Source organism: Grampus griseus (genome assembly GCF_964374135.1).
Source record: "Grampus griseus genome assembly, chromosome: 13".
Taxonomy (NCBI): Eukaryota; Metazoa; Chordata; class Mammalia; order Artiodactyla; family Delphinidae; genus Grampus; species Grampus griseus.
In genome coordinates, this window is record NC_139007.1 from 39,136,840 (window position 1) to 39,162,392 (window position 25,553).

General features: G+C 35.4%; 1 protein-coding gene across 4 annotated transcripts in view; it reads left to right on the forward strand.

The window, feature by feature from the left end:
* Positions 1–25,553, forward strand: part of CEP57L1 (centrosomal protein 57 like 1) — a 65,739-nt gene that overhangs the window by 13,374 nt on the left and 26,812 nt on the right. For 2 of the 4 annotated variants that reach the window (XR_014297636.1, XM_082669136.1), the window contains exons 2-4: positions 19,889–20,109; positions 21,648–21,827; positions 22,987–23,108. Coding sequence is in view for 3 of the 4 variants with exons in the window: in XM_082669136.1 (XP_082525262.1) it covers positions 19,947–20,109; positions 21,648–21,827; positions 22,987–23,108 (465 nt within the window). In the remaining variant the exon portion in view is untranslated. Of the gene's footprint in view, positions 1–19,888; positions 20,110–21,647; positions 21,828–22,986; positions 23,109–25,553 lie in introns of those variants that run through there. The other 2 variants (XM_082669137.1, XM_082669138.1) reach the window with 2 other exon arrangements.

Below are 25,553 nucleotides of genomic sequence, written 5' to 3' on the forward strand. Positions count from 1 at the left end.
GTATATACAGCATCAGAACTTTCAAATTGTCTTCCAGAATTTTACATCAGTTTACCCTCCCACCAGCAGTGTGTGAAAATTTTCATCTCCCCACATCCTTGTTATATATTGACAGGTTTTTATGCCAACCTAATGGGTATGAAATAATTTTTCATTGTTGTTTTAACTTGTGTTTTCCTGATTACATTGTATTTCCTGAAGTTGAGTACCTTTTTGGTTTTTAGCTATTCATATTTTCTCATCTGTTAACCACTGTTAATATCTTTTGTCCCTTTGTTAATTGAGCTGTTTGGATTTTTTCTTAATGATTTGTAGAATAGAAGTTGTTTCTGTAATTCAGATACTAATCTTTTATCTGTTATATATGTTGCTTTTTAAAAAAACTTTGTCAATTGTGTCTTTTGTTGCATAGAAATTTTAATTTTAGTACAGTTTTTAATCCCTTTTCCTTCTCCTTGTTGTAAATTGTCTTGTTTGTTACAATATCTTTCTTACCCAAAGTCTGAAACATATTCTATATTTTCTTCTAAAAGAGTTCTGGTTTGTTGTTTACATGTAGGTGTTCAGTCCAGCTAGAATTTATTTTTGTCTTTGGCATGGAGTGGAGATATATGTTTATTTTTTACAATATGGGTAGTATGTTACCTCAGCACAAATTGTGACTGGTTAATCCTTTCCCCATGAAAATGCCCTCTTTTTCATAATACCAAATTCCTATATGTACCAGAGTCAGTTTCTGGACTCTTTTCTGTTCATCAGTCTGTTTGTCTCTCCTTACGCCACTGCTTTGATTACTAAAACTCTATAGTAAATTTAAGGACTTACAAATTTTTATTTGACATTATCCCAGTGTTTCTAAACTCAAGATTTATGGCAAAAGCTTAAGTAACATTTCAACATGTTTGTAAATTTGCTTCCCTTTTATTAGAATTTTAGAAATAGATGAAAACTTCAAGATTACTTAAGTCAACCCTTTTATTTTATATAGAGAGAAAGTTGTAGAGAAGTTAAGCTACTAATTAGGATGAGGTCACAGGACTAGTTAGAACTCCATATTATTGCCACCATACCAGCAAATCCAAATGTAATGCCCCATCAGTAAGTAGCAGTGCTTTGGAGGAGTCTCTGACCCCAGGTATTTAATGTTCCTCACTTTTCTCATTTTGTTTGAACCTAATTGTATTTCCTTATATTCTTCTGTTCAAAAAAGGATAGATAATGGCTGTGAAACTTCTCTTGTGATATGTTCTTTTTTTTAGACTTTATTCATTTAGAACATATAAGAGACAAATTCTGTTTCTTGCTCTAAAATAATTTTATGCCAGTTGTTTGAATTCTGTTACTCAATTTTACTGTCTCTTCTATGAACCCTCCTTATTTCATGAGTTGTGTTAATGAGAAAAATTATAGTATCTACCAAATAATTTGGTTATATCATGATTCTGTCAGGTACTTTTGAAGGTACACTACAATTTTGGGGTACCATTTAGTCAGATACACCAGAGTAGTTATTTACTAAATCAAGTGAACTTAAATGCATGAATACTATAATCTTTAACCCTTGTTTTATAGGACAGTCTCTTTACTTCTCTTCCTTTATCCTCCTCCACTGGAAATATGAATTTCTATGTATGCAATACGGATGCTTTAGACAATTTTCTCTTTATTTCTGTTACCAGTTGTTATTTTGTTATCAATTACTTATCTCATGATATTTTGATAACTGTCTTCCGTGTAGAGCTGCTTTGAAGATTCTGTATATAGACATTACCTGAAGTCTGTTCTGTGGAACGCTGATTTCTCAGGAGGACCCCCAAAAATGTTTTCTGTTGCAAATAAGTTTGGGAGATACATGCTCTATCTCTGTTTTGAAAAATTCAAAATGATAGTAGAATGTTAAATATACTGATAAAATTTGCTGGTGAAGAAGTTGGTTAATGCTGTTTTACTAATTTCCCCAAATTAGTTTAATTTTATTTGCCTGGAAATCTGTTTAATTTATGGAGTAACTCCAATTAATATCCTATAAAACTAGTATTCTGTAGGACACATTTTGATAAATACTGTATAAACCATAGTGAGTTGTAGATCTATAATCTTTAAATATTTAGAATAATAAGTATATTTCCTTCTTTTTATTTCTTGTCACATTATCTTTATAATTTGTTTTCTTCCTTTACAGTGTGGCTCATCCCGTCACCCAATCATTCCCTTCCTCCAAGCCAAATGTTTTTATTCATTTAGCTGATCTTTATTGAGCCCCTAGAGAGCACATGTTAGAAATACAGAGATGAATAAGGTGAAGTTCTGGCCTCGAAGACCTAACACACTGATTTAATAGAGCAGAGGAGCCCCTATAGGGGATAGCCCCTCACATCTGTAGAGATCCATGATCAGCACTTTGCATTTACTTATTTAGTAGCATGAGAAAAATGTTCTCAGTGTATGGTTTTATGAAGAGTTTATTCATTGAATTTAAGATACCAGAGATTGTAAGGCACAGCATTACTTTATGTGCCACAATGAAAGAAAAAATGTTGCCAAATATAATTTAAAGTTGAATCCAGATTTCAGAGAAGTAGAATGTATGCATTACATATACTAATAAATGTTTGTTAACTATTAGCCTTAGATGTGTTTCATTTTATGTATTTCTACATTAATTGAATCAAGTGCAACAAATGCTTATTGAATGACTATCATTTAATAAGGCCAGTGGATAATAGAGTAATGAATAAGATATGGTCTCTGCTCTTAAGGAACTACAGAGGAAGGCAGATGTGTCCAGACCTTGCTAAAATAAAACTAAGTTTCTTAAAGCAATTTAATTAAATCACACAAGCTATAATTAACAAATATGTAAAAGCTAATGCTGAATTAATGACAGTTGATGGCTTTGTAAAAGTTAAAAATATTATAGATTGGAGAAATAGTCTCAAGACATGGTGAGAATTGTGAACTTTAGGACTTCGTCTCAGTCTAAGCAAAGCTCCAGTAATGTCTTAATTTAAAATAGCTCCAGGAGGGCTTCCCTGGTGGTGCAGTGGTTGAGAGTCCGCCTGCCGATGCAGGGGACACAGGTTCGTGCCCCCGTCCAGGAAGATCCCACATGCCGCGGAGCGGCTGGGCCCGTGAGCCATGGCCGCAGAGCCTGCGTGTCCGGAGCCTGTGCTCCACAACGGGAGAGGCCACAACAGTAAGAGGCCTGCGTACTGCATTAAAAAAAAAAAAAAGCTCCAGGAGATCAACTCGGTGCTTTGTGACCAGCTAGAAGGGGTGGGGTAGGGAGAGTGGGAGGGAGACGAAAGAGGGAGGAGATATGGGGATATATGTATATGTATAACTGATTCACTTTGTTATAAAGCAGAAACTAACACACCATTGTAAAGCAATTATACTCCAAAAAAATTTTAAAAAATAAAATTGTTCCAGGCAATTTGACAGTATGTATCAGAAGCATCAAAACTGTCTTTAACTTAAGTTGTATCCTAATAAAACTTTAACTTGTATCCTAATAAAAAAAATTGGTAATTTACATAAATATTTATCTACTGCCACTAAAAGAACCCTATACTTTAAAAGAATATTTAATGATACAAGAAAATGTTTATCGTATATTGTTAAGTAGAAAGGCAATTTACATAAACATTGTATGATACAATCCTAACTTTGGTTAAAATAATAAAAGATTGACTTAATAGATACCAAAGTATTAATAATACCTTAACAATCTTAGATTGCTAGAGTTTATCGTGATTGTTATTTTCTTCTGTCATTCCCAAATTTTGTAGAATGAGCGTGTATTACTTTTGTAATCGGGGAGAAAAACAGTATATATATTGTTTTCAGTTTTTTGTCAAACCTCTTTCCAAATACTCTCACCCTAATCTCTCAGCTAGCACAGTAAAATATTATGGATTTATATATAATGTAAGTATAAAAAGTTGTTAGCAGTATTCATATACATAAGAATAATATTATTAATGATTGAACTTATCAGTGCAAATGCCTTTGGCCGTGCCTTTTGGTTTTGCTGTGCTACAACCCTTGTATACCTTTCAATGGAATGTAGTCTGCGGCAATAGGAAGTTTTTAGTTCGAGGTCGAAAGGAGGCTGAGTCTGTCTTAGCTAAGGCTCATCTGAGCTGGACTGGCAAACTTGGCTGGTTGCCATAATGAAAGCAGGATTGGAGGGTCAACCCCAATTTTTGTGGGATACCAGATTAGTAGTAGTTTAGAGCAAGTTCAAAGGCCCACATTGGTTAGGCATTGCATTTATTTCTCCTCAGACTATGCCCTCTTCCTCTTTCTCCCTCCATGTCTAGCACAAAGTCTGGCACATGTTAGGCACTCAGCAAATAGTGTTGGAATTGAAGTGGGATGAAAACTGAAAATTATGCAGATTCCTAACATTACCTTTACTGAAAAGTCATCTCAATCTTAAATGAAGTGAGTTATGCTGACACAGTCACAGGTGTAGTCTCTATTTGGATGCAAGAGAAGTTCTTAGGAACAATAAAGATATCTCATGTTTAGCCATCATAATAGGGTCTTCTCTATGCCTCTTGTAGTTTGGCTGCTAGTGGTACATTGGGAGGCCCTCAACACTTTCAGCATTTGGCACAGCTAGCTAGAAGTAAAGGATGAACATTGGAAACTAATGAAGAATTGGAAGCTATAAGAGGAAGGTCATACAAATTTTCATAGGTGCATTTTAAGTAAAATGTATTTTAATTATCTTAACTAAGCTTCTGCCTCAGCTAGGCAGGAATATCTGGTTTGTCCTTTTTCCCTCTGTGCTATTCAATAACATATGCTATTTCTCATGTTAAGACCTTAACAGCTGTGCCAACAAGTCCGGTTTGGAAAAAAGTAAGGGCTTAATGGTGTCTCTTTACAGATCAGCCTGTCAACAACTCTGTCCATCAACAGATTACTTCAGCCCTTTAGAACAGTTGTTCACTTCAGACATAGATGTCAAAAGTTGGTGTGGTTAAGATACTGCAGCTTGCTAATAGGAATAAGAATTGGAATTATAAATTTGGAGCTCTGGATGCTAAGGAGACAAACATGGGTGTGTTGCTTTTTGAAAGAATAACTCAGGCACTACTGTTAGTGACTAGAGCCCTCTTTTGTCTGAATGGCATAGGCATCGTCCTTTTACTTCACATTGAGATGACTTGTCACTAGGATTTATCTTAGAACTCTGCATGGCTTTTAGGCCTTTAATTCATTTCAGTTTAGCAAGCATTTATTAAGTATTGAATTAGGTGCTAAAGTTATAAAGGTGAATGAGACTTGATCCCTGTCCTCAAGGCTTTCAGTTTAATGGGGAGGACATGAACAGATTATTTCAATATAATATATTAAGTATATAGGTATGCAAAGGGGAAGCTTCATGGACAGATTAACTGATAAACCGTGTGTTGCATAATGGGTAAGAATACTGTAGGAAGAGAATACAATATGAACACTAGAAATGTGTTCACTCAGTATAGGCAGGCAGGAGAAAAGAATTAGATTGATAGAGAACGGGTCATCGAGGCCCTGAGAACATGCTTGATCTTTATCCTGAAGGCAGTGAGGAGTCACTGAAGAGTTTTAAGCATTGAAGTGACATGGCTGGATTGTAATTTTAGGTAGATCACTCTAGAGGCAGAGAAGAGTATAGTTTTAGTGGGACACGATCAGTGTCAGGGAAATCACTTTAGAAGGCCATTGTAGTAGTCGAGGCAAAAAATGATGAGGGCCTAGGCTAGGGCACCTAGTTAGTGGTGGTAAGGATGAGACAGTATAGGTGATTCAAGAAGTGTTTTAGGTATTGAAATCCTCAGGACTTGAGGGTTGAGAAGTAGGGGGATGATACTATTAAGTGAGATTAAAAATCTAAGAAGGGCTTCCCCGGTGGCGCAGTGGTTGAGAGTCCGCCTGCCGATGCAGGGGACACGGGTTCGTGCCCCGGTCTGGGAACATCCCACATGCCGCGGAGCGGCTGGGCCCGTGCACAGTGGCCGCTGAGTCTGGGCATCTGGAGCCTGTGCTCCGCAACGGGAGAGGCCACAACAGTGAGAGGCCCGTGTACCGCAAAAAAAAAAAAAAAAAAAATCTAAGAAGAAAAAGAGTTTTTAGGGGAATGATGATATATTAAGTTTCAGATATGAGTTTGAGGTGCCTCTGGGACATCTGAGTGGATGTGAACTTTTAAAATTCAGAGAAATGGTGGTCAGTACTTGATAAGAAATAAATTATCATCTTGAGTAGATAAAAAGCAAATATATTAGGGCAACCCCCAACGTAATATTGTCGCTTGAGGAGGGCTCTTTGTAAAGAAGGCTTTAGGTATAAAAATTGGGTTTGTACAGCGGCAGTGTAAAGTTATTATAAGTAAGTTAAATATTGTGGGGAATGGAGCATTCTACTTTGTGAAAAGTCATCTTATATACCATTTATAGACTACTGTTTGGAAACTTCATAGTATGGCATGATATTAGAACAGTACTAGATATAGTTTAGGTTTTGATAGTTCAAAAGGGACTTTTGGATTTTGTTGTTTCTCAGTATCATTATGGACATCAATGATTATACTAACAAAATTTTGGACGTGATATTCAACGTATAAAGATTTTTAGATATCAGTAAGATTTGCCGAGTGCTAACTATGAGTCAAGCTCTATTCTAAGAACTTTGTATTGATTCATCACATATAATTCTCTGAAATACGTATATAGACTTATTATTCCCATTTTATAGGTAGGGGAAAACCATGGAAAGTTTAAGAAACTTGCCTTAGATCACACAGGATTCACCCCCAAGGAGTCTTGCTGCAGGGCCCACCTCTTAGCCACTATGCTATACTGCCTTATCAAACAGTACAGGTTACAAGTACCTTTGCTCATCTGGGAGAATGGAAATGCATTATATAAACAAAAGTCCCTGTAAAGGTAAAATTTCTAGAAATGTAAGGCGGTAAGAACTTCAGAAATAGTTTAATGTCAAGAATGTGGCGTGTGTGTGTGTGTGTGTGTGTGTGTGTGTGTGTGGAGAGAGAGAGAGAGAGAGGAATTACATTGCTAGTTAGGAGGAATGAAAACCTGACATGTCAGAAAAATTTGGGAAACAGAAGTACAGGAAGTTGAATTATTACAGGGAGGGAAGGGAAGAATTTATGTCAGAGATTAATATATATATAAAGGCTAAGTTATAAGGAAACTGAAACTCCGAGAAAAGAATGATAAAGAGTTTATCACTTCTACTTCTACCACTGTATATTTACATAATACTTTATATTTTCCAAAGCTAAGAGAAAGGAAGTAACAACTAAGATTACATGCTATGTAAGTGTCAGAAACAGGAAAGAACCCAGGTCTTACAACTCAATCCATTACATCATATTCCTTAGTAGAACCATGCAGATTCAGTCCTCAGATCCATAGAAATGGAGGGGGAAATGCCTCAGCAAAGAATTAGTCATCATTGCTAAATCCAAGAGAGTAGCAATAGCAACAGGGATGCAGTGGTAAAGAATGAACCAGTAATGCTATAATCGAACAGATTGCCAAGCTTCTAGAATCTGATAAATCTTTCCTGTTCATTGATGTATATGACAGGAAAGTCACCAAAAGAAAAGTACTTAGGTATATGAATAATTGTTTTTCTTTCTATTCTTTTTTTTTTTTTTTTCGGTATGCGGGCCTCTCACTGCCGTGGCCTCTCCCGTCGCGGAGCACAGGCCCCAGATGCACAGGCTCAGCGGTCATGGCTCACGGGCCCCGCCGCTCCGCGGTACGCGGGATCTTCCCGGACCGGGGCACGAGCCCGTGTCCCCTGCATGCGCAGGTGGACCCCCAACCACTGCGCCACCAGGGAAGCCCTTTCTTTCTATTCTTAAGAATCTGCTGTTGGTGGTTACCCTCAGAGAGGGGAAAGCAGTAGATGTGGTTGGGAGTCAACGGTCTAGGAGTAGAAAAGTTATTACTTTTTATTTTGTTCTTCTCTGTGCTGTTTAAGTTTTGTTACCTGTGGGTATACTACTTTTTAGAAAAACATGTTAATAGGAGTTTCTGTATAATTGGATTATGGGCCACTTAAAAAAATTGTTTCATTAAATATTACATAGTACATAAACCGTGCTAACAAACTTTATCCCAAGAGTTACCAAGTAGGTTGACATTGACATTCAGAGTGAATTTTCCACAGATCCACACAGAAACAATATTTTTTTAAAAAACTTTTCTTTTTTAAAAAATTCTTATTTATTTTTTGGCTGCGTTGGGTCTTCATTGCTGCATGTGGGCTTTCTCTAGTTGCTGCACACAGGGGCTACTCTTCGTTGTGGTGCGCGGGCTTCTCATTGCGGTGGCTTCTCTTGCTGCGGAGCACGGGCTCTAGGCGCCTGGGCTTCAGTAGTTGCAGCACGTGGCCTCAGTAATTGCGGCACGTGGGCCCTAGAGTGCGTGGGCTTCAGTAGTTGTGGCGCACGGGCTTAGTTGCTCCGCGGCATGCAGGATTTTCCCGGACCAGGATCAAAACCGTGTCCCCTGCATTGGCAGGTGGATTCTTAACCATTGTGCCACCAGGGAAGTCCCGAAACAATATTTTTATAACGTGGTTGGAACATCAGTGGCACTATAAAACCATTATTCTCTTGTTTCTATGGGAAAGTGAATATTAAATTGTAGGTAGGGATGTGGGAAACTTTACTTTCTACAGTCTTAGAAAAATCCCTATACTCATGTATATACATATATGTATGCATTTACTCCTGGGATAGGAAATAGCTTTCCTGAGTGAAAGAGGTACTGTGGCAGGGAGTGGCAAGAGTGAGATTCAAATTAGAATTCTTTTATCAATTGCTCTAGACAGATTGCGCTGTGAGAGGGATTTTGAGGACCTTCATCTACTAAAAGTAGGGAGAAGCCAGCAGTTTGGCTGTATAACTAGTTTATATGTAAGTCACACATTTGAATTAGGGAACTCCTCACAGTGATCAATTGGTGCTTACTCTCACTCTAAAGCCATTTTAGTCCTTTAACCACCTGTTTGGATGATATGCTTGCTATTCAATGAAATTGCAGTTTTCTAAGTTCCCAGAGCAATTATGGTGTGTAATTTGCGCAGTGTTTTATACTACCCTTGGAAAAGATGGAAAGTGCATGTCTGAACAAGGAATACACTCCTTTACTGGAATATTATAAAAGTGCTAAAGGAATTTTTTTCACGGCGGCATTGTTAGGAAGGGATCAGTTTTTCTTAGAAAGGGCCAGGTATTCTGGATATAATGAAAATATTAAGATAGTATGTTTGTGGCCTGTGCGTGAAAGAAAGAACACCAAGTGTTGGACTGGGACTGTAAATCATCATCTTTGGCAGGAGCAAAGTTTGCTCTTCCTCCTGTTGTGTCTGGACTGTTACCAGGGCCTGTGGTGAATTTTGCAATCTAGTTCTCAAAGTCCCAGTGAACACTGAAGCATTTACATGCACTTGGGGTACAACTTGTCTGATCTCACTTGTTGGTTGTTTTGTTTGTTTGATTTATATTTTTTTATGGATAAGATTTTTTTTATATTTAGAGTGAATAATTAAAAATGTTTAATGTGATGGGAAGGAAAAGGATTTTTAGAATTTTAAATAGTCTTTATTTTGTAGTTCTTACTTTTAAAAACAAATCAACACCTATATGAAATTATGTATGAAGTACCTTTGAGAGCCAGAAAATAGCCACTCCACCCAAAAGTTTCTGGGCAGGCATACATTCCATTTACTGCATTTTAGTGATTCTAAGACATTTTTTTCACATTTAAAAACACTTCTAAAATAGGGATACATCTTGTAATCATTATTGGCCTGGATTGAAATCAGATTACTTCAGAAAGGACTTGCATTTGCCTCTAGCAGTCATTTGCACTACTACCTGAGACCATTTTAAATTAAATTCTCTGTTTGAGATTTATATTTTTTTGTTTTGTTTTTTTATTTTTACCCCACTGGTAGTGTGAATTCAGACTGTAAAGCTGTGTAAGAATTGTCTTTTGGATAAAATTCCCTCTACCTGGTGCCCAGTACTTGAAAGGTAGAGGCATTCAAGTTTTCTTGCTGTCTCTTTCTGCTTTGTGGGTTTAGTTGCCATTTATTCTACACAGTATTTGTGGCCCTTCTGTTGTTCCAGCTTTACATGAGAGGTCTCCTATTTTTCTCTTCTTGTGGTATGTGAAAGAATAGTGCATCTTACAATAGGTGGTGACTTACATTTGATAAAAGATCCATCAGATGCTTGCTTAGGCCCTTACTGTACTTCTTCAGAGCTTGTTTACTCGCATTGTAGGCACAGTTGTAATAAACTCAGTGTCATTGTTACACATTTCTTTGCTCATTCCTCATCAGTGATCTTCAAACTTTTTTGCATAAGAATCAATTGGGGAGTGAAAATTATATATTTCTGTGCCTTATGCTCAGAGATTATGTTTCTGTGGACCTGGGTGATGCCCAGGAATCTTCACTTTTATTAAATATCCTCAAGGTATTCATACCTAAGTGATTGAAGAACCATACTTAGAGAAAAACTGCATACTCTATATCTAAGTGAATATTCATGACTTCAGCTGCCATCTATATATACTGATGGTTTTCAAATCCTTATCTTTAGTCTAAACCATTCTTCTTGGATGCCAGATTCATCTATACAACTGACATGTCTCTATTAAAGGCAGAATACACTCTGATCTGGGGTACATGGGCTCAAGTCCCAGCTCAGCCACTTATATAACTCTGTGACCTTTGGCAAAGTTACTTAACTTCTCAGTTGCCTCATGTAAAATGAAATTAATATAAATACCTCATAGGGTTTCCTAGACGATTCTGTGGATCAATACATGTAAATTTCTTTGACAGTGCCTGGCACTAAGCTCAATATAAGTGTTAGCTGTTTTTATGTTGTTATTGTCCCACAAGTATGTCAAGCATGTCTAAAATGAACCTTTTTTTAATCACCTCGACACCCCTCAAAATCTGTTTTCTGCTTTGACTAGAGCTATATTTAATTTCGCCCTATCATTAATTTTCCTCATCCCAGTCATACATTCTGTGAATTCAGTATCCCAATTATCTCTGATTTGTCCCCTTCTTTTCATCCCCATTTCTGTTGCTTTGGTTCGGCTCTTTATTGCCTCACATAGCATTCTGGAATAGTCTTCTGTCTGGACTTCTAACCTCTGCTTGTTTTTCTCCATTCTAACTCACAGAAATCTTTATCAAAGGCAATGTGATACTGCTACTCCTCTGCTGGGTGGCTCTCATTGCCTGCGGGATAAAATCCAAACACCTGTGCCTGGCTTACAAGCCTCCTCAGATCTGGTTTCTGCCTCCTCTTCTGCAACACTCAGGCACATTTGCAATCTTCCAGCTTTGTACATTTCTTGTAGTAGCTTGCCCAAAACACCACATCCTCTCTAGCTCTTATAACTTTGCATAAATCAGCAATATAGCATGGTGGTTAAAAGTGAGAGCTTTAGAGCCAAACTGCCTGAGTCAAAAGTGTGAGGTTTAGAGCCAAACTTTGAGCCAAGTTCTGACTTTGCCACTTTAGTTGTGTTGGGCAAAACACAGTTTTTCTGTGCCACAGTTTACTCATCTTTAAAATTGGAATAATTGTGCATTATAGAGTTGCTCTGTGGATTTTAGTAAATTAATTCACATAATAAGCATTCAATAAATGTGAGGTATCCCTAGTTTTATTATTACCGTGCTATTTCTTTTGCTTATACACTTGATCTTTTTCTCTGCCCATTCTCTCACTTTCTTTTGACTGTCAAATCCTACTCATTCATCCTTTGTTTTTCAGTTTAAGAACTAGCTCCTCCAGGAAGCCATCTCTGAAACCCCCAGACTTGTTTAGATGCCCGTCCTCTGGGTTCCCATAGCACCCTTTTTAGTATAATTAAGCTATGAACATTTTAAGGGCTGCCAAGGACTATGTTTTACATCTTTGAGTGGTTAATGAATAAAGTGTGATTGTTTTATTGTTTCTTACTTGTTTTAGGTTGGGAAAGCAATTAGAAAGGGGAGGGATATATTCTACTAGAGTCAAGTAGACAGTTCATAAGCAGGCAGGAAGAGAAGAGATAGCAAGAGGTGAAAAGACAGAAAACAAAATCTGTAACAGTCTGGAACTTTCCAGTGAAAGGGCAAACAATCCAACAAATATCAGTGTGGTTCTCTAAGTATCATTGTGCATAATTAAAATTCTATTGTGATATCCTTAAGGTTAAATTGTGTTGAGTATACTCTATCTAAAATGAAAAAAAGTAGGTTAAGCATTTTAGAAATATTTCTTTTAAAACTAGTTGAAATAAATTTTGGCAATTAAATAGGTAAGCTTTAGTTATTTATCATTGTCCAACAGCTCATTCGCCCTTGGGCTGCCTGACTAATCAGTACTCCCGTAATTAATTCTGATTATTGTGTGTGCTCTATCTGTGGGAGAAAAATAAATAGTAAAGGCCAAGGAGGATTTGTAGCAACTAATCTGAGTATTGTTAACTTTAAAATTCATTATTTGTTGACTCAATTTCTAAATTCTTTCTACATGTGATAAGTTTGCCATCAACCATTCTAAAGGGTGTTGACCCAAAACAGACTGCCAGATATTTCTCCAGCAAAAATGGGTTTATTTGGGATCAGCAGAAAATTACAATTTGGAGTCTGCAACTGTGGTGAGCCCTGTGCAAATCCCTGCAGCGCAAGGGAAGGCGAACTCTTTTATAGAGGGGAAAGGAAGTTGGGAGAGCTATAGTAAACAAAGAGTCTATGGCTTTTCATTGGCTGAATCCTTGACAGGAAAGAAGAGTATTTCTTCTACCTGCTGGACTCAGCTATGTCGCAGGGCATAAGAGCTCCCCCTTCTGATCTCTCTACTCTATTTAATTGAGGTTTCTGTTTATTAATTTTTTACAAGAGAAATGGTTAGAAACACAATATACACTGTATGCAAAAGTATATACCAAGGTATAATATGTGATTTTTTAAAACTTAGGATAGTATTTATAGAATTGTTGGGTTTAACTATGACAAACATTAGTGTAAGAAGGTAGGGAAAAGTTGTTGACATATCAAATTAGTTTCAGGGGATTCATTTTACAAGTATTTTTTGGATTAGGCCCTGAGGATACAATGCCCCTTTGCAGAGCAAAGCAATTTAGATTGTAGAAGCTTACAGAAGAAATAAACATAATTGTCCTCCCTGAGATTATGTTGATATAAGAGGCATAAGACCCTTAAAAATGAAAAGATATAAGTGCTTCTACAAATACCAATATAAGCCATTGATACTCTACATCTTCACCATTTTCTACCTCTGTAGAAATCTAATTAAAAGGAAACTATTTTAGTAAGTTTTTGTTTCTTATTATAAAACTAATATGTATTTATTGTAGAGAATGTATAAGGTAGAAATAAGAAAATAAAAATCTATTGTCCATCTAGTAACATTTAATATATTTACAATTATTATTTATTGTATATAATATATTATAATAAATATTATTTAATACATATATAGTCTTTTATGCTTATCTTTGTCCTTTTTAAAAATTGAGCTATAGTTATATAATTGTATATCCTTTATTCACTTTATATTGAATCAGGAACACTTTCTCTGGACTGAATATTCAAGATAAAGTACAGGTAAAGATGATGGAGAGTCTAATCATTTAAATAATCTCAGACATTTTTAAGTTTTAAACTTATTTATATTCAAGTTCAGTAAGGAAAAATTTAACTTTCTGATTATTAGATAAAATGTTCGTAAGTCTAGTTATCTTAAATCCACAAATTAATATGTTTGCTGGAAATCAGGTAGCTCTTACAGCATAGCATTGAGAATTAACTGTACACGTAACAATTAGATGCTGTATTGTAATTTATAAAATATTTGTAAAAGATTGCTTTGTACTCTTTAAAAAACAAGATATTTTACTCATGTAATCATATTTCTTCTATTCAGACTCATTTAGGATAATGAGATTGAAGAATGGTCAATAAAATTTTAATAATTATGAAATAAGCAAACCAATTTTATTGGGTATACTGCTAGCTAACTCACCCCCTGTGTTTTTTTCTCCCTTTTCATTGTCTCTTGTTTGTCTTTTTTCAACAGTGAGATTGCAAACTATTTGACTGCAGAAGCTATGCCCTGTGTGTTTATTTCTACAGGGCATAGCATATTAGATGTAGATACTAAAGAATTACTTGTTCTTACTTTGACTTTGTCTGTGGGCACCTCAGATTCAACTATATCTAAAACAGAGTTCATTGTTTTCCATCAGACTTGTATCTCCTTTTATATTATTTCTTATTTCTGTTAATGCCACCACCATCTCTTTACTTGCCCAAGTGAAATTTTGGAGTGTGGTTTTAATTCTTTCCTCTCCCCCATTTCACATATCTAGTTGGTTCCTAAGTCCTTTTGATTGTATCTTCTAAGAATCTTCCATGTTGATCTCATTTACTACAGTCTTAGTTCAGGCCTTATATTTTTTCTCATCTTAATTACTTCAGTAACCTCTTAAATTGTCTCTCTGCCTGTAATTTCTTCTCCCTCCAATCTACCTCAGGGCCATCTGAATAAACTCAGAATACAAACCTGATCATGTTATTCCCCTTTATATCCTTTATTAGCTCCCTATTGCCTGATCCTATAAAATACGAACTACTTGTGTGATATACCAAATCCTTTGTGGTTTGGCCCTCATATACCTTTTTAGCCATCTCTTATTGCCAACATTTACTCACTATGCTCAAGCCAAATTCACTAGGATCTGTCATGTCCCTCAATGATTATATCTCTTAATTATGTTTTTCCAAATTTTGTGTTCCTGTTAAGCCTTTTATTGTTTGCTTGTTTTGATCTCTGTCTTTCACATCTTTCCTCAATGTCGTAAGCCTTTGTTAAACAACTTATATTTAAGAGTGGAGCACTAAAAAACTGATTGGAAATTCCAAATCCGTCCAATCCATTCATTTTATTGTCTTTAGTATCTTTGTTAACTTGGGCTAGTCATATTCCCTTGATAAGGATCTTCCCGTCTCCACTTGGATATGTAGACTGCCAGTATTCTGTGTACTGAATCTTCCTCCTTTCAGTCTGGTTCCCCACCCTCACCTGTGCTGAGTGTCTCCCAATCCAGAGATACTCTAAAAGTCCCTCTTCATTAAAACAACAACAACAACAACAACAACTACTGGTCTTCTTCCCAGACGAGGGGATAAAGCAGTCTTTTGGTTGTATGGAGAAGCAAAGGAGATTTGGGCATATAATTTACGTCTAAATTAAACTTTCATCCTATTCTCTAGGTTTCAGCCCTATCTTAACAACTTACAAATTTACTACAGAGGTGTAGCTAATTCATGAGCCATTTTGGAGGTTCTATAGGGTAAACTTAAAAGTCACTTTTATTACTTGAGTTAGGAATCTGCCTTTTTGCATTAGCTAAGTCTGTTATTACTTGTACATCTGTTTTCCATTTTCCAAAGTTATGTTGTTGTCATCTTTTCTGATTTCTTTGTCCTTTCAGGTTTATCTTTTTTAAAAAGTTTTAATATTATTTTAGTGGGTTTTGAAGAGGAAGCAAAAGTCAGTGTATATGTTCGCTCTCCCATATTTACCTAAACTACTCTTTCAAAACTGTTCATAATTCCAAATTATTTCTGGCTTTACTTATCTCTCTGTCAATCAGAGTTAGATAATCCCTCTTCTGTGCTCCCATAACACTCTGTGTATGCTTTTGTTATGGAACTTATCCCGTTGAATCATATCTTGTTTTTAACTTGTCTCTCCTGCCACACATCGTTGTACAACCAATCTCCAGAACTTTTTCATCTGGCGAAACTGAAATTCTACAACTCCCCATTTACCCCTCCCCTCAGCTACCATTCTGCTTTCTGTTTCTATGAGTTTGACGACTCTAGATACCTCATATAAGTAGAATCATACAGTATTTGTCTTTCTGTGACTGGTTTATTTCACTTAGCATAGTGTCTTCAGTGTTCATCCGTGTTTTAGCGTGTGTCAGAATTTCCTTCTCTTTTTAAGGCCAAATAGTATTACATTGTATGTATATACATTTTGTTTATCTGTTCATTCATTGATGGACGTTTGGGTTGTTTCCACCTTTTGGCTATTGTAAATAATGCCATTATGAATATAGGTTTACAAATATCTATTTGAAACCATGCTTTCAATTTTCTTTTGGATATATATACCTAGACATGTCATCATTTTTTATGACGTTGACATTTTTTAAGAAAACAGTCCCCCCTTTATAAAAAATAGAATGTTTTCCATTTGTGGCTTTTGTGATGTACTGAGATTCAGGTTACACATTCCTGGCCAGAATGCTGCATAAGTGATTGCAAATATTATCTTCTGCTTTTCTTTTGTCTTTCAAATTTTTTCATAATTTCTATATGTTGTAGAATGAATTTTCATGTAGTCTTTGTATCTTTTCCTTTATTTTCCTCCTGCCTTTAAACACAAAATATCTTGCCCCCTTCTAAGATTATTTTAACTATTCACTGTTTTTTTTTATAATTTTTAAAGTTAAAAAAATTTTAACTCTGTAGGTTATTTGAAGTTCTGTACTGATGTGTGCTATTATGGAAAGGTTTAACTGGATTTTTTCCCTAGTTTTTCTAACATCATTCATTGAATGAACAACAGATGAAACATTTGTTGAATCCCATGGAAGTATTTATGTGAAGTTCTTAGATTTACTAATTTCTATTGACCAGTCAGTTTTTATATCACTGTCTTAACACCTTAGTTATTATATGTTGTAAATAATAGGTTGTAATATCTATTAGAGCATCTGTAAGGCAAATTCCTTAACCTCAGATTATTCTACTCAATTGTAAGAGTACTTTTAAAAGTAATATACATTAAGAATAAAATAAAGTTAGTCCAGCCTTTACTGTGTTTGCTCTTTGGATAAGTTAATCTAGATGCATACACAAAGAAAACCAGATAAAAGAAGCAGAGCTGTTGATCTTTCTCCAGTCTCTCCAAGGAAAAAATCTAAACTTGAAAGAATTACCAGTACGGAAACAGAGAGTCCTCCATTTCAAGAACCCATTGTAGTATCTCTGACTGCTTCCTAAATGCTGTCTCCCTAATAGTCCTATGAGATTACACAAAGATGATGCCACCAGCAGGAATAGACATTGGTTATTTAAAGGGACCATTTTGGAACAATTACTTCCCTCAAGAACGAGTGAAAATGCTTTGCAGTTAAGTATTTGTGTCCAGCACATTCTTTAGAGGGGATAGTTTCTTCATGCAGTGGCACCTTAGTTGCAGCCAATTAAGGTGTCTTAATTTTATACACCATAGAGGCAATGGATAATTTCCCTGATTGTTTACAAGCTGTCAGGAATGGTTCCAGGCATAACTTGAGTTTTCCTAAGCTTTACCAGGCTATTGATACAATTGAGGCCCACATTTTACAGCCCTTTGCCCCTACCTGTGGGACAGAATACTCCAACAAGAATTTCTGAGGTCTTTTCAATAACCTACAGCTAGACCTCATACCAAACATTCACATTCCTTGGAGGATGGGGCTTAGGCAGCTCTCTGTATTTTCAGAAAACTTCCTCTAGAAAATTCTCTCATACATGCCATGAATATGTCCTTTCCAGCTGCTCTGTCACTCTCTTGCTGTCTCTCTCTGGCTGAACAGTACTACCAATGCAACAGAACTCTTAAAGTGCCAAAACTGTGTTAGTGACCTCTGGCAACTTCCCCCTTCATTGGAATATAACATCTTATACAAAGCAAGGCAGCTAGTGCCTCAATCTTTTATAGAGATCTTGGTGAAATATTTCTCACTTTTTACTTCCAGCCCTCTCTCTTCCCTACAGCCATGTATAAGTAGATGGGACTAGGTCAGAGATGAATTAAAGTGACCACCACCATACTCTACTCAGAATCACTCCTCCTCTTCTCCACCAATTAAGGCTTTGATTTTGGATCAGGGTTTCTGTACATCTGTCATATTCCTTCAGAGTTTTTCTCCTAGGATGCCTCGGTTCTTTATGTAAATAAGCTTTGAGTAGTTTTTAAGCACTTGTTTATAATACAGGGCTAGATTGTAAGGGTTAAGCTGGAACCCCTATTACAGTGAGAACCCCATGGCTTGTTTTCTCTCATTTCTTTACTGTTTCCTTTCTTTTCTTCATATACCAGTAGGTTATTACTCTGCTTATGCCAACTTTCAGATGTGTTTACACATTTAATTTAAATAAACTTTGGTCTAATTTTTAACTTATTGGTATCTTCTGAGTAGTCATTTCATATACGCTAAAACCCTTGAATTCTTTTTAATTGGTGCAAAAATTGACTTTGTAAAATAATACTATATTTGGGACAGAGGAAGCAGACAGTCCTCCCAAGGACTTCAGTGTATAGTGACTAATGGCAAAATTTCATTCTTTTCATTATTGGAGAGACTCAGCAGGAGCTGAAAACTGAATCAGATTTCTCGAGTAACTCCAAAGTTCTTTGGATAGTTTCAACCACATACCTCTCTCTGAAGATGTACAACCATGTTCAGAACATCTGTACTTTGGGGCCCTGCCTTTACTTTATTGTGAGCCAGCTGTAACTAAATTTGCTCTCTTATTTTTTGAGGGAACAGCAACTTAGATAGATGCAGTCTCCCATGGGGAGCAGACAGTGTCTAAGCAGCAAGAACCCAGAGGGACAGAGACATGGTTAGTAAATGGTAGCTGGTGCTAATAACAAAAGCAAAAATGATCGCCTCCTAAGATCAAAGAGCATCAAGTATTCTAGCAAAGCTTCCTAGGCTCTATAACCTCTAATTTAGACTGATGAGAATGTCCTGGAAGACTACACATCATGACAGTGGCTAAAGTAGAAAATCCTATTGAGTGAAGTTATGTTCCCTGCCATCCCAGGAAATACAGTCATGGAAGTATCTTCCTTTGCCCTGTGAATTGGGAAGGTAGTGAAATCACTGAAATTTTACAGTTCTCAAAAATTAAAGTAGGCTAATTATAATTCTACAAAGGAATTCTAAATTTACATTTTAAAGCAAGCTTTCATTCTAAAAATTGTGCTGGTAAATTGTTTTGTGTATAAACAATTTTCTGTTTCTTTCAGTGTGGTTATGAGTTAATTTATTTAACATTGACTATAATCTATTAAGTAGAATACATTTCTAAAATATTTAAATTACAGAAAGGAAAATAAAATGATTTGGGAACATTTAAAAATTATCTGCTAAGATGGTTAAAAGAGCTCTCCAACAAACATACAAAAAAAGCCCAGAATGACAAGGTAAAGCTATTTTGGATTTTCAGATTTTGGAACCCTTCTAAACTACATGATTAGAATGCTAGTGCATTAAGTGGAGTTGTGTCTTATTCAAGGGTTAGACTCAGAAATTGATATATCCAAAATTATCCTTGAAAATCCCTTAGGAGGCCAGTACATTAGAGTCTTAGAGAATCATGTTATGTGGGTGGCTTGTGTTTCAAAGCTGTGTTGTCTTTTAGAATATATACTTTTCCCTCTGAACCCTAGAGTCAAACTCTTTTAGAGGGGTGCTCAGATGATGAACTTATGATCAACTGAGAAACCAGCAAATTCACACCACGCATGTAACGCTCACTCCAGAGCATATACTCATTGAAAGTCAGGCAGAATTGTCTATACTGTTTATAGAGTAAATAGTCATTTTTCTTTCTTTTACTGCTGAATTTATTATAGTTGAATTTGTGATAATTAACTTCGTAAAGACAAAATTCCACAGTATATGATTATGTATTTATTTTAAAGTTTCATCTGAATTTTTGTCTAATGTTTTTGTCATTCACATAGGAAAGAATGATGCTATACTGTGCTATTCCTTTACTGGCACAGTACAGAAGTACAGATAATGGATTCTGAATTAATGCACAGTATAGTAGGAAGCTATCGTAAACCTCCAGAAAGAGTGTTTGTTCCATCAATCGCCCAGAGTGTTGAATCATCTCAGACTCACTATTCTGTGAACTTAGAAGTTACCTCTCCTAAAATGCTTCGTAGTCCAAATAGCCAAGGTAATGCTAATATAAAATCTTATTTAACATTAGGGGAATGGTACAAAGTATGTTATACAAAACTTTCCATTTTTATATAGAAAATAAGATTGTGTATTTAACTAATCTTAGTAAAACTGCTCATTTTGACTCTGTTTCTTAAAGTTTCTGTAAACTTAAGTTACTTAACATTTTTTTATTTTGGCTTCTTCAGCTATAAGATGAAAATTAATATAACCAGCTAAGCACATATTACAGACTTATCATTAAAACGTCATTAGAAAATAGGAAAATACTCTCTGAAGAATAAAAGGTCAGATTTTCAGAATCCTTCTAATAAACAAGATGATTAGAATACTAATGAATTAAGTAGAATTGTCTTAGTCAAGGATTAAATTCAGTAATTTCATATATCTGAAATTACCCTTGAAAATTCTTCATGAATCCAGTACATTGGAGTAACTACAAAATACAAGTAATATAACTTTTAAAATACAAGCTTAGGAGGATCTTAAAATTGAATTAGGAAAACATTTATGACTCCAGGCATACCTACACCATTACAAATTACTTTCTAAGATGATGATAGTCACGTTGTTTTTTAATCTTTTATAATAATGGTTGCCATTATTAAATAGACTGGCTTTGTGGAGCAAAGCAACTGAAGAAATAATAATCCAAATCAAAAAATAATCTCTAGCAGACATCTTTCTAATTGGATATAAACTATTTGAAAGTTAACTTATAACATTTATTTATATTCAATTATCTCTAGTTTTTTATAATTTAAAGTTGTAACTGAGAAGAAAATGTAAGACAATATTTGAAAATTTTATAACTCTGAGCTTATCTGAATCATGAAGATATTAATATAGCTGAAAAGAAATCACAGTAGTACATGTGTAACACTTATAATCTTTCAAGCCTGACATCAGTTAAACCACTAGGTTGTAATTTTTTCTTAATGGAAGAAACTATGTTCTATCTCATATGTCCTAATTATTAACATTATATCTTGGACAAAGAAACAATAAATGTTTCTGGTTTGACTGAAACTGAATACATGAAGAACTGAGAAAAACTTTTAACTTTAAACCTAAGTTTCCTTGTTAATTAGTGGGCACTATATTTTAATTTTCTTTATCCATGCTCATACTCTTATGCCTCCCAACCTTCCTCCCTTTCTCTCCCTCTCTGTCTCTCTCTCTCTCTCCATATACATATATACACACACACACATATATACATATACATATATACATATCTTTTTGCCTTAATTTGAATATATTTATTTTATTAAATTTAGTGATTATTAGCTTTCTCATATCTCAAATTTAGGAAAGTACTAAATACAATCATAAATATATTGTTTTTGTAAGATATGTTAGAATTTGTCCCTCTTTAAAGTTTTGTCATTTTTCTTTTTGATGAGGAATATAAATTACTTATTTTTTTTTGGTTCACTAACAAAAACATACTGCTCACTTTTATATGCTACTATGATTGTTAAGTGTTCAAAAATTCTCACTTAAAATATCAAGCAAATTTTTTTTCAACAGCTCTTATTTTAGCCTTAAAAACTCTTCAGGAAAAGATTCATCGTTTAGAGTTAGAGAGAACACAAGCTGAAGATAACCTGAACATTCTTTCCAGAGAAGCGGCACAGTATAAAAAGGCCTTGGAGGATGAAACAAAGGAGAGAAATCTGGCACATGAGGAACTAATAAAGCAGAAAAAAGGTAAGAACATTCAATAGTTCTCAGAAACAAGTGGTTACCAAAGTTTACAACTTAAAAATAATAAGCCCAGTCTAAGAAGATTTACTCAAATATCTTTGTTCTTATATGCATTCCAACATTGAGGGCTTGTTCTCAGACATTTTGGTATTTGCATTAAATGGATGTAATTTTGAACTTACCTCTATTATATCTGTTATCCCAGTTCATAAATTTTTGAGATTAAAAGAAAAATTAGACAAGTTGTGTTTAAGAATTATAATATTTTCAGAATACCAACAAAATGCAATATGTTATTAGCCCATAATATAATTGGAATACTTCATATTTTCACTAGTTTTTTTTTTAATTAGAAAATATAAAGCAATACTAGTAATTAAACAACATAAAACAATAAAAATTAACTTAAAAAATTATATTTAACTTAAAAGATTAATTGGAAGAAATGGACAGGTAGGTGGAGGCTTCTGTGGAAATTATGAAAAGGACTTCTGGACATCTGTTTTAGAGATTTAGAACATAAGTTCTTTATATAATTTCACTTAAAAATTGTGGCTTTTTTTTCCTTGTAACACTACATCACCCTCATAAACAAGGTTCAAATTTGTGTTTCAACTTATAAATAGAATGAAGAAATGGGGAGGAAAAAAAAACATCCCAAGGTAATTGGACAAAAGTAGAAGAAAGAGCTGAGGAAAGTAACGAATTAAAGAATTAGAACGAGGTTGCTTATTATAAATAGAATTAACTGTGCAGTTAGTAGTCGAGAACAGAGGAAAATGGGAATGGTAGAATGCATATACCTGAGTTTCCTGAAAGAGAAGAAATGTATTGTTAGGAAAGAGACTTTAGGTCCTCTATTTTCCAGATGGTGTTGTTTCCCAGGAAGAGCCAGGTTTTTTGTTATCCCACAGGTCACTGACATCCTTCCTTTTCAGAAGTATGCCCTCTGGGAGTTTATGAGGAGGCAACGTTAAATTGGTTATATATAATTAATGAGATACACACAAAATGTATGTTCATAACTTTGGGAGAGTCAATATTTAGAACTAAAGAACTCTTGAACTTTTAGCTGTTGATTGAATTCATAGAATACATTTCTTGTTATAACTCTCTGATCTATGTGATAACTAACTGACTCATTACTTTTTCTTTTTCATAGATATAAGTATGCAGTTAAGCTCAGCCCAGTCTCACTGTACCCTTCTAGAGAAACAACTAGAATATACAAAGAGAATGGTTCTCAATGTAGAGCGAGAGAAGAATATGATCCTAGAACAACAGGTGACCATATTTTCTATAGTAATATAATATAATATATATTTTTTGTTGTGTATTTTTTTTAACAAAGTGAATCAGTTATACATATACATATGTTCCCATATCTCTTCCCTCTTGCGTCTCCCTCCCTCCCACCCTCCCTATCCCACCCCTCCAGGCGGTCACAAAGCACCGAGCTGATCTCCCTGTGCTATGTGGCTGCTTCCCACTAGCTATCTACCTACGTTTGGTAGTGTATATATGTCCATGCCTCTCTCTCGCTTTGTCACAGCTTACCCTTCCCCCTCCCCATATCCTCAAGTCCATTCTCTACTAGGTCTGTGTCTTTATTCCTGTCTTACCCCTAGGATCTTCATGCCTTTTTTTTTCTTAAATTCCATATATATGTGTTAGCAAACAGTATTTCTCTTTCTCTTTCTGACTTACTTCACTCTGTATGACAGACTCTAGGTCCATCCACCTCATTACAAATAGCTCAATTTCGTTTCTTTTTATGGCTGAGTAATATTCCATTGTATATATGTGCCACATCTTCTTTATCCATTCATCCGATGATGGACACTTAGGTTGTTTCCATCTCCGGGCTATTGTAAATAGAGCTGCAATGAACATTTTGGTACATGACTCTTTTGGAATTATGGTTTTTTCAGGGTATATGCCCAGGACTGGGATTGCTGGGTCATATGGTAGTTCTATTTGTAGTTTTCTAAGGGACCTTCATACTGTTCTCCATAGTGGCTGTACCAATTCACATTGCCACCAGCAGTGCAAGAGTGTTCCCTTTTCTCCACACCCTCTCCAGCATTTATTGTTTCTAGATTTTTTGATGATGGCCATTCTGACTGGTGTGAGATGATATCTCATTGTAGTTTTGATTTGCATCTCTCTAATGATTAATGATGTTGAGCATTCTTTCATGTGTTTGTTGGCAGTCTGTATATCTTCTTTGGAGAAATGTCTATTTAGGTCTTCGGCCCATTTTTTAATTGGGTTGTTTGTTTTTTTGATATTGAGCTACATGAGCTGTTTTTGTATTTTGGAGATTAATCCTTTGTCCATTGCTTCATTTGCAAATATTTTCTCCCATTCTGAGGGTTGTCTTTTCATCCTGTTTATGGTTTCCTTTGCTGTGCAAAAGCTTTTAAGTTTCATTAGGTCCCACTTGTTTATTTTTGGTTTTATTTCCATTTCTCTAGGAGGTGGGTCAAAAGGATCTTGCTGTGATTTATGTCATAGACTGTTCTGCGTATGTTTTCCTCTAAGGGTTTGATAGTTTCTGGCCTTACATTTAGGTCTTTAATCCATTTTGAACTTATTTTTGTGTATGGTGTTAGGGAGTGTTCTAATTTCATTCTTTTACATGTACCTGTCCAGTTTTCCCAGCACCACTTATTGAAGAGGCTGTCCTTTCTCCACTGTACATTCCTGCCTCCTTTATCAAAGATAAGGTGACCATATGTGCGTGGGTTTATCTCTGGGCTTTCTATCCTGTTCCATTGATCTATCTTTCTGTTTTTGTGTCACTACCATACTGTCTTGATTACTGTAGCTATGTAGTATAGTCTGAAGTCAGGGAGCCTGATTCCTCCAGCTCCGTTTTTCGTTCTCAAGATTGCTTTGGCTATTCGGGGTCTTTTGTGTTTCCATACAAATTGTGAAATTTTTTGTTCTAGTTCTGTGAAAAATGCCAGTGGTAGTTTGATAGGGATTGCATTGAATGTGTAGATTGCTTTGGGTAGTAGAGTCATTTTCACAATGTTGATTCTTCCAATCCAAGAACATGGTATATCTCTCCATCTGTTTGTATCATCTTTAATTTCTTTCATCAGTGTCTTATAATTTTCTGCATACAGGTCTTTTGTCTCCTTAGGTAGGTTTATTCCTAGATATTTTATTCTTTTTGTTGCAATGGTAAATGGGAGTGTTTTCTTGATTTCACTTTCAGATTTTTCATCATTACTGTATAGGAATGCCAGAGATTTCTGTGCATTAATTTTGTATCCTGCTACTTCACAAAATTCATTGATTAGCTCTAGTAGTTTTCTGGTAGCATCTTTAGGATTCTCTATGTATAGTATCATGTCATCTACAAACAGTGACAGCTTTACTTCTTCTTTTCCGATTTGGATTCCTTTTATTTCCTTTTCTTCTCTGATTGCTGTGGCTAAAACTTCCAAAACTATGTTGAATAAGAGTGGTGAGAGTGGGCAACCCTGTCTTGTTCCTGATCTTAGTGGAAATGCTTTCAGTTTTTCACCATTGAGGACGATGTTGGCTGTGGGTTTGTCATACATGGCCTTTATTATGTTGAGGAAAGTTCCCTCTATGCCTACTTTCTGCAGGGTTTTTATCATAAATGGGTGTTGAATTTTGTCGAAAGCTTTCTCTGCATCTTTTGAGATAATCATGTGGTTTTTCTCCTTCAGTTTGTTAATATGGTGTATCACG